Source organism: Dendroctonus ponderosae, unplaced genomic scaffold (genome assembly GCF_020466585.1).
Source record: "Dendroctonus ponderosae isolate FM_Combo_2020 unplaced genomic scaffold, Dpon_F_20191213v2 Dpon_F_20191213_1, whole genome shotgun sequence".
NCBI lineage: Eukaryota > Metazoa > Arthropoda > Insecta > Coleoptera > Curculionidae > Dendroctonus > Dendroctonus ponderosae.
In genome coordinates, this window is record NW_026017110.1 from 16,932,027 (window position 1) to 16,949,733 (window position 17,707).

At 32.3% G+C, this 17,707-nt stretch overlaps 2 protein-coding genes across 9 annotated transcripts in view; one reads left to right on the forward strand and one right to left on the reverse strand.

Moving 5' to 3' along the window:
- LOC109542477 (protein tramtrack, beta isoform) overlaps window positions 1–6,311 on the forward strand; it is a 25,318-nt gene extending 19,007 nt beyond the window's left edge. For 5 of the 8 annotated variants that reach the window (XM_048660698.1, XM_048660699.1, XM_048660700.1 and 2 more), the window contains 2 exons: window positions 1,539–1,644; window positions 2,201–6,311. In XM_048660698.1, the coding sequence (XP_048516655.1) occupies window positions 1,539–1,644; window positions 2,201–2,335 (241 nt within the window). In that variant the 3' untranslated portion in view covers window positions 2,336–6,311. Of the gene's footprint in view, window positions 1–1,538; window positions 1,645–1,737 lie in introns of all 8 variants that reach the window. The other 3 variants (XR_007280245.1, XR_007280244.1, XM_048660703.1) reach the window with 3 other exon arrangements.
- Window positions 6,312–12,025: 5,714 nt separating this feature from the next.
- The window catches only part of LOC109535342 (phenoloxidase-activating factor 2), a 15,081-nt gene continuing 9,399 nt past the window's right edge, over window positions 12,026–17,707 (reverse strand). The window contains exons 4-5 of the mRNA XM_048660715.1: window positions 14,497–14,704; window positions 12,026–13,023 (exon numbers count right to left, since the gene is read on the reverse strand). Coding sequence (XP_048516672.1) covers window positions 12,084–13,023; window positions 14,497–14,704 — 1,148 coding nt within the window. The 3' untranslated portion in view covers window positions 12,026–12,083. The remainder of the gene's footprint in view (window positions 13,024–14,496; window positions 14,705–17,707) is intronic.

Here is a 17,707-nt window from a genome sequence, read left to right on the forward strand (position 1 = left end):
GTTATTTTAGTGAAACTGATGATGGTGGAAAACACCGAAACGTTTTTTTAATTGATAAATAGACAATAAATGACTGAAGAACCCAGGATTTGATTTTAATTATATTTTATATTCAGTCACTTAATGCTAATAGCCATTTCAAGCATACAGGGTGATTCACGGTCGATGGCGTATTAGACATTTAAGGAGAACCCGACGCACGATCTACCTGCAAATTTGGACAACGAAGTCATCGGATATGCTCTATCGGTCTAAAACCTTTCCGTCATGGGCGGTTGCCACTTATATTGAAAAGTACATACAACTTTGATATTTTAAATGATACACCCTGTATATTATTGCACGCTTACCACAACTTTGGTTAATTTACACGTTTAAATACTTTATTCTATTTTGCTGCTATCCGAACTTCAAATTAATTTTAAAACTTCTAATTAACCGAAAACATCTGAGTTGGACAATGTAAAACCGATAGATATTCACGAAAATAATAAAAAGTAAATATGTAAAATATTTTATGTATAAGGGTTGGAAGTACGTATTTTTCATTTTTGTAATTCTTTTTTTCTGTTTCTTGATACCGATAATTCACCGAGTCCGCATCGACTGCAACTTTGCCTCACTCCTAAGAATCGAAGCATTTTAAGAGTTAACTTAATACTTATTGTGATTTTGATGATGATTATAATAATAATAAAAAATATTTTTAAAATTTGTAAAACATTAAATACGTCAGTGATGATCAACAAAAAATAAAGAAATGAATACATTTTGCTATTTCCGTTCACATAGTCTCGCAATCTTGCTGATTTGATCACTCGAATAACATACTTGGACACTAAAATAGATTGGACGCTAAAAATATGCAAATTCGACGTGATAAATTAACATTTTTATTGTTGTTTCAGATGATTACGATTTCCATTTTACTGCTGATATCGTTGCCACTGATATCGAAAAGTACATACAACTTTGATATTTTAAATGAGACACCCTGTATATTATTGTACTCTTAGATTGGCTTTACAGATCTGATTATTTTTGCTTAACGGTTTCTGTATCTATCTAAAGCGGTTTCATAAATATTAAATAAAATTCATTCTTTTTTTTTAGGAAATTTAACATTGATACTGGGTTAGCAAAGCCCTATGCTTGATCCTCGTGTACAGCAATTTGTTCTAAATTGTACTGGATGTCTTGAAAATACTGACCTTTTACTATAATAATAGTTTTTGATATAAGAGGCAGCCTCGCATTGCTGAAAAGATTTTATGCGGATAGAGCAGATCCGATGTCTTCGTTGCACAAATTTGCAGATAGATCGTGCGCAGTCTTTATCTATGATCGTGCGTCGGGTTCTCCTTAAACGTCTAATACGCTATCGACCGTGAATCACGCTGTATATTTGGTGAAATTATTGAGGAATGTGATTTATTACATTTATCCAATTTGTGGATTTTCTGCAGTGTGTGCACACCAGATTCCTTCTTCCTTTTTCTTATTATTAAATCAATGTTCGTTTTTTTTTATATTTTCAGTACATATCGTATGAAGGAAGGGTCCTACGAAGAGGGCACATCTGATGACGAAGCTGATTCCATTCTACCTGACATTCCCTCAAATAGCAACGTATTTCAAAAGTTGGTAGGTTCAACTTCAACTTGATCGCAAAATGTTTACTTGAATAACTTGATATGATTATTTTCTATATGTTATATTTTCCATAATTTTCTTCAGAGTTTTAACCACAACTTTGCATAATTTACCCCAAAGTTGGTTCAAAAACAAAAATCAATCGAGATTAATTCAGATGAACAAAGTTACTTCAGTTTTTGCATAGTTGGAGAGTTTTCACCCAATCGAAAGACCTTTAGAGATCGAGAAAATTGCCGTCATAGCCTAGTCAGGTAAAAGAAAGAAGCTATGTTGTAAGCGTTTCGGCCAAAATAATCGACTAGATATTTAACTATATACTGATGGACAAAATTAGCACACCTTTTAAAGTTGAAAGAAAAATATTATAAACCCAACATACTTTTATCAGTAAAAAAAATAAATAAACTCAAATCATTGTTTTATAAATTCCTATGAATGAAGGTTTTGTAGCGTTTCAGGTGTTATTTAGCGTAATTCACACACAAATATTACTTAAATTATTATGTTTTTCTGACTACAATATTGATGAATTGTTTCTAATTAGGTTAGTGCATCGGAGCGTTCCGGAAATAATTCCGTACTAGCTAACCATCCGGATATAACTCTTATCAAAAAGGAAAAAACCGATGGTCCAGTAAATAATAATTCAGATCATTCCGAATCGGGCAGTGATAAGTAAGAAACAAATTCCTCACCTGAATCTAAATGCATTTCACACATAAACCTAAATTGATACTGTCAATTTAGCTGAACTTTTGTGCAAAAATTTTCATTGATACGATGATATGTGTGATCAGTCATTTTCCATAGATGTATTATATATTATATTTCAGTTTTAAGTATTTTATACAGACCAAAGTAATTTAGTACTATCGTCTCCTTAGGTGGTAAGATAAGATTTGTGTTTTTGGTTTAGTGAAAGGTAAATCGTACCGTAAAACCTGAGCAGGAATCAAATTCTTGAAATGGTTTTTAGTTTCAACATTTTTTTCAAGTCTGATATATCTTTTACTATTCCCAGGCAACACCCTATAAACTATTTAGTATTTGTGTTAGATAACTGGGCTTAGAGGCGTAAGACCTGTAGTGTAAATACGAGAAAAAATGTGATTTTATATTTGCGCTTTAAATCAACTGTATTATTATATTTATTTTTATATTCTATCAGTATGTTTGCAAATACTTTAATTTAAATTCATTTATATTTTCTTGTAGACAATTTCTTATAATTGTGGTAGTGAAATTCTATTTAATTACTTTGCAAAGCCAGTTTTTCTTTGTGAATATTGAATATTTGCTCTTCCGCAATTAAGTTTAACACATTTTTAGTTTTATTTTATGTTTATTACAAAATTATAATTAGATGCATTTAACGTAGGAGTTTATACTAGAGGTTTTAAGGTGCTGGTACATAACAAATTTTTATATTAATCAATTCGAATATATACCTACAACTTTTTGTCGACCGGACATTTTAGTCCTGTTTAATGTAAAGTAAAGTCGAGGAAAATGAAATATGTAACGTAGACGATGGGCATATTAATTTATAGTGCAGTTCCAATTTGCTGCCATTTGGAAAGAATTATGTGAGCGTTCTAACAGAGTAACTAAATATTTAATAAAAATAATTTAGAATGAACAAAACTTTGAACTAATTAGCCTCTACTATAACTTCCTGTGAGGGATGCTTTGAATTACCACTCACATTTTTGTGGATTCACACGAATGTGAGTGTTGTCGCATGGCTTCAATATTTTTGGAAAAATCAAGCCGAAATAATGTTAGGCTTGATTTTCGCCTCGCCGAAAATAGTAATAAAATATCAATTTTGTAGTCCTATTATAAGTTTATTAATTTACAAAAGGACTAGATATGTATAAAGTGAAAGCAACTTATTTAAGACCTTACTTTTTATAGACGTTAACTGGCAAAAGTTTTATTTAGAATTCTAGTTCAAAATAGCGATTTACAAAAATCAAATTTGTCCACGAGAGACTGAGTTTTCACAAAGATTATTTATTAGTTACTAAATTTGTTTGTTTCGTAGTCATATATGTATTTTTTTATGATTATTGTTTAAGTGCTTCTGTTTTGTTACTACGACGTTGTGTGTGAAGATGAATAATAATAATCGTCAATGAACAAAAATACTTACTAACAACTGCTTGCAAAAGGTGCATAAGTACATATATTTTGGAAAAAATATCTTAATATTCCTTTTTTAAGAAAGCTCAAGGTTAAACTGATTTCAGGCCGATTTCAATAATGCCAGATTAAAATATGTTGCAACCCTCTTACATTACAACTTTTTTAAAAACGAACTTCGTCCCTTGTACCTGATTTATCTCTCTAGTATTTGTAGTATTTAGTTATCAAGATTTTAACTGTCACGGTATATCAACGACAAGTTATTGATTTATATTGCTAACTCATAAAAAGTATCATTAGTGAATATTTGAAGCATGCAACTATTTTTGAACTATCAACAAAAACGAGCATGGTTTTCAATCAGTATATCGAGTTATTGACGATTATTCAAGTGAATGTTTGAAAAAATAGGGCAGAGTGATAGCTACCAAAATGTATATAACGCAATATTTTATCAATACTATAATGGTAAATAGACCAGAACTTTGCGATTCATGTGCGCACTGTATTAGTAAGCAGATTTTCAAAATTAATTTTTGTGGTCATATGATCAAATTTTCTGGCTTGATTGGGAGATTTTGTTTCAGCTTTATGCCAATTAATAATGTAACCAACTGGTTATATGTATTTTGTTAAACCACCATTTTTGGGGTATCGGTTAAAATTGTAAGTGATTAATCTCATTGTAGTCGTAATCGAGTGTTCATGAATACCAAAGCATTACAGTATTATACGTTTCAATCGGTTAATAAGGAAATCTGCTGATATTCAATTTACAGGATGTTCCAGAGTTAAGTAGATATCTTTTAGGCAACAAGAAATTTTTGAAAAAAAAAATTCTATAGTTGAAAACAACTTCGGAGTCAATATGAAACTTTCTCATTCAATTAAAAAAACTATTAAATTATTTTTTCTTGGGAATTATAAAATTTTAGGAACTAGTTGCCTAAAATAACTACTCTGCACGTGTTTTGAAAGGTTCTAAAAGTTCTGGTCAATATTAGAATAGCATTAGAACATATCACATAGTCTTGTACAGGAATACAGAACTGCGTCTCAAAATTTATTCAGGTAACTTAAATATGACTACATTACAGTTGTAAACGACCGCATGCCTATAATTGTATATAATCTTATTATTGATTTGACTGTGTTATAAAAAATATATTTAATGATAATAAAGCTAGTCTGGCCTGCGCTCATAAAACTTTACTTCAAGTAAACGAAAAAGTTTAGTCTAAACTGAAACATTCCTTAAACTACTCTAGTGTATAGCTGTTTACTTTCAGTCATTATTACAAATTATTTATTTCGATAATAAAATGTTATCTTGTCTAAGTTATCTGAATAAAATCGCAATCCTACATCTAGTGCTTTAATATTGTAGTTATAAAACGAATGTCTGTAAATTTTAAGATGGTGAGTATTAACTCCACATACATAATTGGACAAAAGTAATTATATGTAGATATAAAATAATATTTCTAGATGCTTTCTAATGTCTAAGTTGAGTGGTCTCTTGATATAAGGATGATGCACATTTCCAACAAATCCCGTTTCTCCAGTTATGAGGCTTACAAACTGATGTAAATAATTGGATTACTTGAAACGCCCACGTAATGACGATAATGAGATTGGGATAACGAGTGCATATCGCAATATATTTTCTTCACTTTCAGTATTTGTAATTTGTGTGTATTATTATTCCTTTGGTTTAAATGTAGTAACGCTGTAGGTAGATTCCTTAATTAGACATATATGTTTAGCCTAGATGAACTAGAGTTTCGTCATGTAAGGACTTGTCATATACATATATATTTGTATTAAATTTGATCACAAATTCGTGAACATTCTGTAATCTCTGAATGTTTCATTATATCATATTAAATACTGTATACCGTTTGACGTTATTTAAATTTTTTTAAACCAGCAAAAAAGTAAGTAAAGTGCATGCGAGTCCCAAAGATATACTGAAACATTTCAATCTGTGACACCCGTATGATTATCAATTTGTTGAGTGCCTATTTCATAAGTTTAAAATAGAAGTTCTATTTGTATAGTAACTAAGTTTGATGATCTGCCGCATATGATTTTCGTTTCAACGTGTAAAATTACTCATTTTCATATGTTTTGTATTAATGCCCAAACACTTGTTTTTACATTTGAACGGTATTCTTAGAATCTCTGAACTAAATTTGTTGCTACCTCAAACGAACTAGACATTCTTACTTAATAATCGCAATATTTTTTTATTTTTAAATCCATTCATGTATTTTTACTTTCTTCTAAGTCGTAGAGATAAATACGTAACTTTTTAATTCGCCACATTTCCTAGAGGTAATTGGGCAATTTTTGTAGCAAGTTTGTATGACACACACCCTACTTAATATTTCGGATTATGAGTTTTATAATTACTATTTGAATTATAACTTATACATACCATGAATATTTAATAATGTTGTATTAAGTATAATTCCTTTTTTTATTTATTAAAGATTTTGATATGATTTTTGCTGTTTTACTATTTGCCTATATCGCCTAATTGGTTTAGCATGAAAGCTGGGAAAACATTGTGTTTTGAAATGAAAAGCTTATTGAACGATTTAGAAAACCTTTTAATTTTAACTTTTTAGATCCGGAGCATACATACAACAAAATCTCTAAATTATTTTAAAACAATAAATTTGCATAAAATTCCTTAACATACTTACAAAATATACGTAACAGAAATAGAAACATGTGCATATGATTAATACTGAATCTCAGCTTAACTTTAATTAATTAATTTCGTATAAAAATACGTTATTATTAATCAGGTAATGTTTGTAACATGCAGATAATAAAACACATTTTTTAGGTCAAAATAAAAAAAAATTCTATATGTTTTAAAATGAACCAGACCACGAATAAGCCATGAGTAGCCACGTAGTCGAAATCCTAGTTCCTATTTTCGGTTAATTTAAATTAACAGCCATCAAAGCGTTTGCTATTCGGTTATAATCTGGGTCTGTGTAAGCGCGCGGATTGTAGAAAGGGCAGTACTTTCTTGTATGTGAGTACGATCCAGTGGCTCCGCAGATTTCACAGACGTATCTGCAGAGAAACTTCTAACATTCTGCACATGTCCAATTTTATTTGAACACTTACCTTCTTAATATTGGACAAGTCACGTTGCCATTCGATGATCTTGTAAAGTGGGACGTTACAAGTTCCTTTGGTTCGCCGTTCTTCAGACAAAACCGGCAAGATCTCCAAATAGACGCTGGTTCTGATGGTTCTGTTTTATAAGCATTTGATAACTTTCGTGGTAAAGAATTGGATTTCTTCGGTATGTTCTTATGAGGATTTTTCTTCGGATGCTTAAACTGCAATTTAATGACGAATGAAGTGCGAGTTATGTTTTAGTTTCATAGCGTACCTGATTTGGAATTTGCGGTTTCGGAGTTTGATAAACAGTTGATAAACTTGGGTTATCAATGCTGAAATCGTTGGAAGGTTTTTTTATTTTGTTATTGTCGATTTGTCTTTTTGGGCAAAAATTGCATGAATTTTGATTTTCCATAAGTTTTTTTCTAACAGGATGGTTTTGCAGCTCAGGCAAAGCTGAATTCTGCAGAAACTTTGATAGATACAAGGCTTTTTCTTGTCGCTCTTTTTTCGAGTTGGCTGGAGATGTTAATTTTTTAACTCCAGCAGCAAACTGTTGTGATGATTCCGATTCATAAAGAGCTGGTATGATTCCAGTAGAGAAATTTGTCCATGATAAGTGAGTTTTATTATCCAAGGGACTGCTTGTGTATATGATTCCTTCTGTAAATAATTTTTTTTTTAATATGTCGCAAGTGCGCGCTTTATTTATTATCTTTCATTGAGGAACAGTTCAGTGAATTCAGGTTTAGTTGATTTCAGAACTATTGCCAAAAAATCCAAAAGCAAAATTGTAAACCGCAAGTATAGTTCGATTTCTTTATAGTCCCCGCATGTAAATTTATTTTCTTATAAAGTAAAACATTGTTATAATTTTTTGTTTCTCTTTTAGCTAAATCCTCTTAAAGCGCTTTAAGGGTACACCTACCAATATAATTAATATGCTATTAGATTATTTATTTTTTTCTTGATCCCCTGATGGAAAGTGTTACATTATTTTACACATCAGTGTGCAAAATAATACAAAAAATAGCGCCTTGCAGGGAAACCTGAGTTACAGGGGAATCACATTCTGCTGATAAAAAAATTGCGTTCAGCTGATGAATTTAAAAATTCTGTGCACAGCGGGAACGCGCGTATCGTATAGGGGAACCCCGTAATGCTGATAAAAAAAGCGCGCACACCGCAAGAGCGCGTATCGTGCAGGGGAACCCTATATTTACAGGAAACCCTCTTTTGCTGGGATAATAAGCCTGCACAGAGTCGAGAAAGGCGGTCAGTCCCGTATTTTTCTCCACATCAGATTGTGTTTCTGGAACGCGCTTCAGAGTACTTTTGAGTGGACAGAACCCGGCTGATTCCAACTTTTGAAAGGCAAATGTAAAGTAGATTTAGTCTTACATATTTCTGAATTTTAGTCGGAAAGCAAATCACCTGTTTTTTCTATTGACTTTTTATTACACCTTATTTTTGCATAACAATTAGTTCCTGTTGGTTGCCGTTCTTCTATATTCTAATTTTTTAAATTTTGTATTCAATGTATTTTCGCTCATTTATGAATTTTGTCAGTCACTCTAAATCGAATTTGATACATGTTTTGAAAAAAGTGGAATAACTGTTAATAAAAAATTGCAAAGATGTGACAGAATGCGAAGAAATTTTGAATAAATGCAGCTTAATTATTAACTCTTTTACTTTGTTGTCTAAATATAATTAACCAGGATTTAGCGAAAAAAACGACTCCAATACGGAATTTTCCTCAAGAGTCAAGCTCACTTTTTGAAGTAGTTAAGAAATATTTCCTAACTATAAAACTACAAACAATTGAGAAAAAGTTTCACACTGGGAAGCAGGAAACCTTAAGTATTCAGTAACTTCTTAAATTACCTTGTTTAGTGATACATTTTAGACATTTGTTCAAAAACTAGGTAAACCGATCAATTATAAGCAATAACACACAAAGCTCTGTCTTGATATACAGAAAATTGAACCGGAATGTGAATGTGAACCACACTTACCCTTATATTCAACGGTTGAAAAACTGTAAAGACAACCGCTAATCATAATTTCGCTACAGCCGAAAAAATCGCCTGGATATTGATAACTTTTTGCAGACCGTCCAGATTCGCCAATAAGCGATAGGAGCTTTTTCACATATAAATCGTCAAAAACTTCATCTTCTTGAACCTTTTCCGAAGTCAACATATTCGAATCGAACAAATCCATGCCCAATGGAGGAAGATTGAAGCAGGAGTAAATCAATTTGCAAATTCTGGATATTCTGATCCATTTTCCGTTAAACTTATCCCTACCACTTGGAGCGGGATATCAAAGACTAAAGAACCGCCGCGTAAATCAACAGCGGCTTGCAGAAAAAAAACCTTTGAACTGCCGTCAATGGTTACCGTGGATTATGATGAGTCGTTTTCTCTTTGTTACTCTGAAGGAGTTATTCCTTTCTTATAGAAAGAGACAAAACTGGAACCAAAAGTTTTTAATAAATAGCATTTTAAAGTCCTATTGAACTGTTTTGATTCTCTTCCCCAGTAAGGAAGATGGAAGTTTTACAGTGGTTGATAATGAAGGAAAAACCTTCTACTTACTCCCTTCCCATGCCATAAAATCGGAGTAGTTAATGCATTTGCCTACAGAACTGCCTCGCTCCAATGTTTAACATTATATTTCTCATTTTCAATTATGTTCAAATTTTATTCATTAAGTCTTTCAAAGTCTCAAATCTGCTTTTTTTCGTTTACCACTGTTCTCAAAACTGCCAACATTTTATTTAACTTCGTCTCTCACTTTTCTTTGTTAGAGAGAATTACTCACTTTTATAATCCACTGTTCTGCGTTTTTTTAAACTTAAAAGTCTTTATTATTCTATGCTTAAAAGTTTTAAACCGTTTACGGACAAATATATTTAGCCTCAAAAGCCAAGCTGCCTTAAAAATGTATTCTGTATACAGCGAGTCCCAGAAGCAAAGTTTAATTTTATTTCAGGCGATTTTTTATACCAAATTTATTTATACAGGGTGATTCAAAAATAAGGCGACCATCAATTTTTTTTTCAAATAGAAGCACCCATTTTTTATGTCAATTTTGATTGAATTCTAAGTATGATTCAGGTAATATGTGCTATACTTGAACTCAACAGTAATCGAGAAATTTCTTTCAACTGGACTGAATAATTAGATTATAAAAACGTTTTCTTTTAAATGTCTGTAATTCTGAAAAGGGCGGCCGGCCACAAAAAGAAATCTATCGGAGTCAGATCTGGCGATGTAGGAGGCCATTTAATTGATTCCCTCCTTCCTATCTGCCAATAGGGAAAGGTTTCATCCAAACATTTACGCAAATCGCCGAATAGTGTGGAGGAGCACCAAATTGCTGCAAAATCAGTTCTTTGTCAGAGAGCCTGGCGCTAATGACTACATAAAGGCACCAATTCTGGAACTGATTCAAGTTAGAGAAATTCGATATATCCAGTCGAGTTGGAAACTGTTCAAAGGAAAATCGTTCACACCACACAATATGGATAATTTTCTCGGTTCACATAGCCATTTAGACAGAACGTAACTTTATCGAAAAATATAATGTTTTTTCTTAAATTTTGTATAGAATGCACATATTTTATATGCTTTCTCAAAGCTTCTAACTTTTTACCTATCGAATTTGCCTATCGGAATCGTCTTCAAATAACTCTAGCACTGGAATAACTTTTGCCTTCGAACTATTAATTTGCACTTTCGAACTATTCTGTGAGCAATAGATTTCCGCATGTGTGAATGGCCCCAATCTGCAAAAAACTGATTTTCTTCCAAAGAAAGTAAAACCTCAAGTTCATTTTCATGCTGAGCAAAACGTGCAGACGAACCATTGGAGCTGCTTTTATTTGGGTGTGTGTTGTATCACCAAACCCAAAAAAATTCGATTTTTTCTCGTTCCATTAACTTCACCATTTTGAAAAACGTAAAAATGTTACGTATCAGAAACAAACGATCGTACGCATTCGAATAAATGTATTGTTTTCTTCTTTTGCATCTTGTTATTTTGGTAAATTATTTTTGCCTCGTAAATTCTTCGCGTCCTGTTCAGTTGAGGAATAAAATCCAACAGCGGGTTGTGCTCTTATGCTGGGTTTATGTCGCCAAACGATAATTTTTATAATTTCATATTGAACAAAAGTCTGAATTTCTACTGCATGACCCCCCCTAACTTGAAAGCTGGATGCGCCGCTGCTCAAAGTATGATATTCAAATTTGGCTTTCTGGGCAAAACTTCTCGAATTTCCTCACGCATATTGTTATGACTGAATCGAATTTTCAATTCTCTACTCAAATGGTTCTTGAGAAACTTCGAAAAGAACAACGTCATGTTTGAGTCGATTTTGCAACTCAAAAAAAACTACCAAATATAATACTTTTAGAAAGAAAAGCGCTCTTGATCATCTTGCACCTAAAGGTCTGATATTCAAATTTCGCTTTCTGGGTCAAAACTATTCGAATTTGCTCAATCATGTTGTTATGACTAAATCGATTTTTCAATTTTCTATCCAAAGATGCCAAAACGAATTTTGTGGCTCAAATGGTTCTTGAAAAACTTTGAATAAAGCTGTGTCATGTTTGAGTCGTTTTTGCACCTCAAAAAAAAACACGCAAATCTAAAACTTCTTGAGATCAAGACTTTTTTGAGAAAACTGCCCACAATTTCTTACCTGTGGTTCACTTTCTAAAAAGGCCATTTAGTTCTCTCTGGAATGATGTAAAAATGATCGTTCTTACTTATTTTGCTTCCGAGAAATGATCAAAAACGGGACCGAAAACATACAATTTTGGCCTAACCTTGCACCTTAATATTCAAATTTCGCTTTTTGTGTCAAAACTACTCAAATTTCTTTAATGAAATTATCTTTCCAACGACCGGAAAACTACAACAGAACCCGAACAACTTTACTTTACAAAAAAGTAATCAAAGTGATCGCATTCGACGTAGTTATGGAACAGTTACTTCTGCAACAACTTTAGTTTAATGATAATATGGCTTAATAAATTTATAAAAAAAAACGAACTGAATGTACTCTTTGGAAAGTTTATTATAAATATTTATTCCACAGTATAAAATCAGTTCAATCTTCAATATTGATACGAGCTCGTGTCCAACCCGAAAGATTTTACTTGGTTATCGATCCAATCTCTAAACATTGGCAAATTCACGTAAACACCCGGTGTATTGTTTTCGCCGCATCCGATTCCCCAAGCAACAATTCCCATCTGGTAGTACCGGTTTTGCTGTCCTTGTATCGGGCATACCAATGGACTACCTCCATCTCCTTTGCACGTGTCCTTACCAGGAACTCCTCCAGCGCACATGAACGATTGATGAAGCTGGAAGTACTTGCCCAATCTAGTTGACCGCAACTGTTGCTCGCATTTATCATGAGCAACAATTGGCAGGTCAATTTTCTTTAGAATCACCTGGTACTTTCCTTTCTGGCCGAATTCGTCTTTGCCCCAGCCAGTAGCGTAGCATGTGGCTGAATTAAGAACGGTACTTTGAGGGGGCAGACAAACCACATTCACGTTTTCAGCGATTTCAAATGGCGATTTCAGGTGCAAGACAGCCACATCATTATACAGCGCGCCTGCATAGTACTGAGGATGAGTTATAACTGTTTGGACTTCACGATCTTGATGTGGGAGCAGTTCTTGGGTATGCTGGGTATCCCATTCACCTGCGCGTACCTTAAACACCTTGTTCTTTCCGCTAACGCAATGCGCAGCAGTTACCACCACTTGGGGATGGATCAGCGCTCCACCACATTGGTAAACATTCAGGACATTCGCGTTTCCTGCAACGGTTTCTTCTCGAAGCACAGCCACCATCCAGGGAAATTCTCCAAATTCGGCTTCGTTTTCCATTTGGCCTTTGATCCGGAATCCAACTCCTTCTTCGTGACGGCGCCCACATCCCACTTCTTTTATAACCGGAGGAGCGGGAGTAATTGGGTCGGTTGTTTGATCTTTCTTTTCGCAACAGACTTCGATGTAAGTTTCACAAGGTCCATCGTTTGACCTGAAATATTGGAAATTATTTTAGTTAGATCATGGGAAAAGCTTAAGAAATTCTTATGTCTGCAATAAGGTTGCTATATACGCCGATGACACTGCTATATTAACTTCAGATCCTAACCCATCATTAGCTTCCCAAAAATTTTAAAACTACTTTAACAAAATCGGAAATTGCACACATTCGTTAGTATTAAATTAAAAATAAATCCCTCAGAATTCTCATTCGCGGACGAAGCGTAAGCAACTAAACCTAAAGCTAAGAAAAATGTACTGTTTACTAGGAAGAAGATCCAAACTATCCCTCGAAAACAAGATATTCTCGATACAAATGCACTCTCAAACCAATTTAGATTTATGGAGCTGAACTATGGGGTAACGCTTCTAAATCAAATATAGAAATTATTGAGAGGTTTCCATCTAAATGCCTGAGGAAAATCGTAAATAATCTCTGGTTTTCCCCAAAAGAATTAATCAGGAAAATCACCGACAACTAAAAACGATACTTACAGGAAATATCGACCATTGACTCCCGATGCACAAACAGATTATTAAATCATCCGGACCATCACCCGATTGAAAAGATATAAATGCTGAAGAATAATACGTCCTTCTTTATTTTCTATCTTTAATAATCCCCTCATCTCGCTAGAATTAAACTAATTTTCAAATTTATTCATTCATTACATAAGACTTTTACATGTTACTTCAAGCAAATATCAATGTATATAAAATTTATTTAGTGTCCCGTAGGACAGATCGTAAAATAAAGGAATAAAAAAAAACATGGAAAAATCTGCATCTGCAAACTGGCGATTTTTTGCAAGAAACACAAAACTGCAACCTCTAAAGTAATAGAAGCAGAAAAAACAGTTCATCAGAAGCTTTGGTAGTGTAAAATATCCGATAACTCAGAAACGGGCAGCAATATCCCATCAGCTATTAAGACGACTTCTCGCCTTTTTTGGGCGTTGGGGAAGATAAAAATGAAATATGTGTAAAACGAAGTTTTTTTTAAACCAACTACAAAAAAGAACAACAAAACATGTGAAAGAAGAAAAACAATGGACCGAAAACATAATTCGAAAAAGCACAGTGGAAGAGAAAAATTTAGCAGCTGGAAAACTGAATGTTAATCTACAGTGCGTCCCAGAAATACTGTTTAAATTCAGCGGGCTGTTTTTTTGGGAAAAAAAGGTTTTTTTTTGTAAATGTGATTTTTCGTATGCTTGCTCACTGTAGAATTTTCCTCTTGCTTTCACTCTTTGCACCATTGATTTCGCGTTTTCACTTTTCCATTTGTTCTGTTGAAGTTTTGTTCTTTAGTACCGATATTGAACGGCTTTAAAGGGACTAATTAAGCAAATAAAACCAAGCAAGACTAGAAAGATTAAAAAAATGGCACAAAGAAACGAAAATCGTACATAATGGTTTTCTACTATTAGGAAGCGTTTGGGGGTTGGAAATAATAGGTTTGTACCTGATATCGATAATTCCCATTCCATTGGTGTTAATGCTACCATTGTTACATAGATAATATGGCACGCAAGTACAGCTAGCAGTTCCACTAGTTCCTCCAGTTCCACCAGTTCCTCCAGTTCCACTATTTCCGCTGTTGCTGTTAATGTCGGGAGCTGCTGTGGTAATAAGTGTTCCAAATATGTCCTGGATCGTTTGGCTCAGATTGCCTATAAAAAAACATTTATTAATCACAATAACGTAATTTTTTATTGTAATTTTGATTTTGATTTTTAATAACGCTACTTTTTTAAAACAGATTGTGTAAACACAGCTGGAAAAAATCGTTTTGCAAACGGTACTTCACATCAATATTTTCGAGCTTTTTGCTGTTACAAAAGCATTTCTCCCTGGCGTTTCGCAAGCACGGACAGCTTGCATTTTCAGGAAACGACAGGAAAAAATTATTTTCCACGCCCTAAAAACCCCCAAAAATAATGATTTTTTAATGCGTCTCATTTTCTTTGACTGTCTTTAAGTAGTGTTACTCAGGCATCGTAATGATAAACCTGCAAGATTAATAAGTATTAATAATTTCAAAAATGTTTGTGTTGCTTAGATTCAAATAATTATTAAAAAATTACGTCCATTTCTAGTAATAAATTTTAAAAGTTATTACAATTTTTAAATCACCAGAATATGGTATTAGGGTAAAATTATTGGCTAGATGGAACAATGAACAGTCAAAGAGCAAACTGATATTTTGTTAAATATACAAATCAATTGGAAAAACACAATGAAACAATAAAAAATATATATTGATACATAAACAGCACATTTCTTCATCAGCAAGCTGGGAAAACTATTAATTTAAATGAATATTTATGCAACCGTTTTAATATAATAATAAGGTAAGGTAAGAATACCCTTTGCTTACCAATTCTCTTCATAAATTGTAATTATTATTATGTTCTTCCTCCGTTCCTGGGTTTCAGTGAAAGTGTAAAATAAACATTTTTATATCGTTTATTTCATAACGTTTCGGCGAGACAACAGCGCCATCATCAGATTTAAAATTCATACAAACTCATAATTGGGAAACAGTAGATTCTTTTAGGTCTTTGCTGTCTTGAAACCTCAAATTTGTTCGAATTATTATTATTACGCAGTCAGAAAAATAAATCAAAATAAATTGTAATATAATAAAAAATAATTGCAATCATCAATCCACCGAACATACAAATTAAATAACAGGAAAATTCGAACGCATTGACAAAACTTCTCGGGTCTGAAAATTGAAAGAGAAGAGTACCATGTACGAATTGTAACAAGAATTATGCAGGAATTATACGGACAAGATAAGAGTGTCTTAAAAAAATATTCAAATTAGTCTGAAACAGCGAAAAACGTACCCATTAACAAAAAAAACGTTTGTCTGGTTCCAATAGAGAATATCAATATACAATTGTTGGAAGTTGTTTATAAAATACAATCTCAGAAAATTAGTTTTAAAATAATTTAATGTGAAATTTATAATTTATAATATCAAATATTTAAAAAAACGTATGTTCATATTTCATTTACTGTCTCTTAATCTCCATGTCTTCCATCAAACAAATTTAGAGATTTAATTTTAATCAATGTTCAAGTATCAGTAATTAGCCCACCAATTAAGTCTCCAAATAATTAAAGACAATAAACTTATTTTTCAATTGATTGCATTTTATAAATATAATTTATCATAAAATTAAAAATCAACTTTGCAATTACGAAACCAGCAAAGAAAACAAATTAAATTTACAAAAAAACAACTCAAAACTGTATTAAATCTTAAAAAAGGTAGTATCTAATGTCCTCTATGTATATGACCATGTAATAATTATAGCTAAAATTATCAACAATCACTTATCACAATGTGGAAACACATCAACGCACCTATCATCAGCAAAGAATTAAATGAGATTTAAACAACGAAAATAATTATTTACTAGAAAGATTTTTGCTAAGAAATAAAATAAAAATTTTGTTTATTTATTTTCAATATACATACAATTATTCAGAGTCATTTATAAAATGCTGTCAGAGATGATTGATTTCATATTCATTTATAATATGAATTTTATTTGATTTGATTAATAATATCAAATATTGAATAAGCGCTTTTGCATGTTTTAACTTCATTTTTCAATTTAGATTGTACTTTATGAATAGCTACTAGAAGATTTTTAAAAGGCCACTTTCATAATAAAATAAATTGTGACCGTGCTTAGATGCAGCACTTTCAGCCAATTTATAATCATTTTTCCAATTTTTAATTTTTTTTATTTATTTATTTATTTCTTTATTTCAAATTACATTCTGATACATGCACATGTATAAAGAATACAAAATGAAATGGCGTTAAAAAACAATTGACAAAGGACATATTATACTAAAAGGTACTGTTGTTACATATTTAAATAGTCTCTAATACTATAAGCTCTAACTCAATTAACATCTGTTTTAATTTATTCTTAAATAATTTTTCAATTCTCACTTTTTTAATGTTGTTTTCTAGTTTATTAAAGAATTTTATACCCATATAGTACGGACTCTTTCCAGACAGTGTTAGTCTGTGTGTTGGATACAAAATGTTTCCCATGCGGGTGCTATGATCCTGGTTAACGTTGTTATCGTGTAAATATGTACTCTTAAAAACACATAATATTACATCAAAAATGTACAGACCGTACACGGTTAAAACACCCTTTGATTTAAAAACCCCTTGACAAGACTGCAAAGGAGACATTCAGTAGATAGTCCTTAGTATACGTTTTTGTACTGTAAATATATTTTGAGTCCTCGAGCTACTCGCCCAAAAAATTATTCCCTGCCTAAGTGTTCCTTCAAAGTTTGCGAAATACAGGGCCTTGCGTGCCGTTTCATTCAGGTATCTTGAAACATTTCGGATACAAAAACAGATTTTATTTAATTTCTTACTAAGGTAATCAATATGCTAGCACCAGTCTAAAAATTCATTAATATAAATCCCCAAAAACTTTGTGCTACTACCTACTGCAATTTGTAGCCCTTCAACAACAATGGTGTCTGGTTTCTGATTTTTATTTAATTTGGTTCTAAACAGTAATATGTTTGTTTTTTTCTTTATTTAAGCATAACACATTTTTTCCAAACCATCTTTCTGCCGATGTAAACAAAGTAGTGGCATTTCCCACGAGTTTAGGGATTGTTTT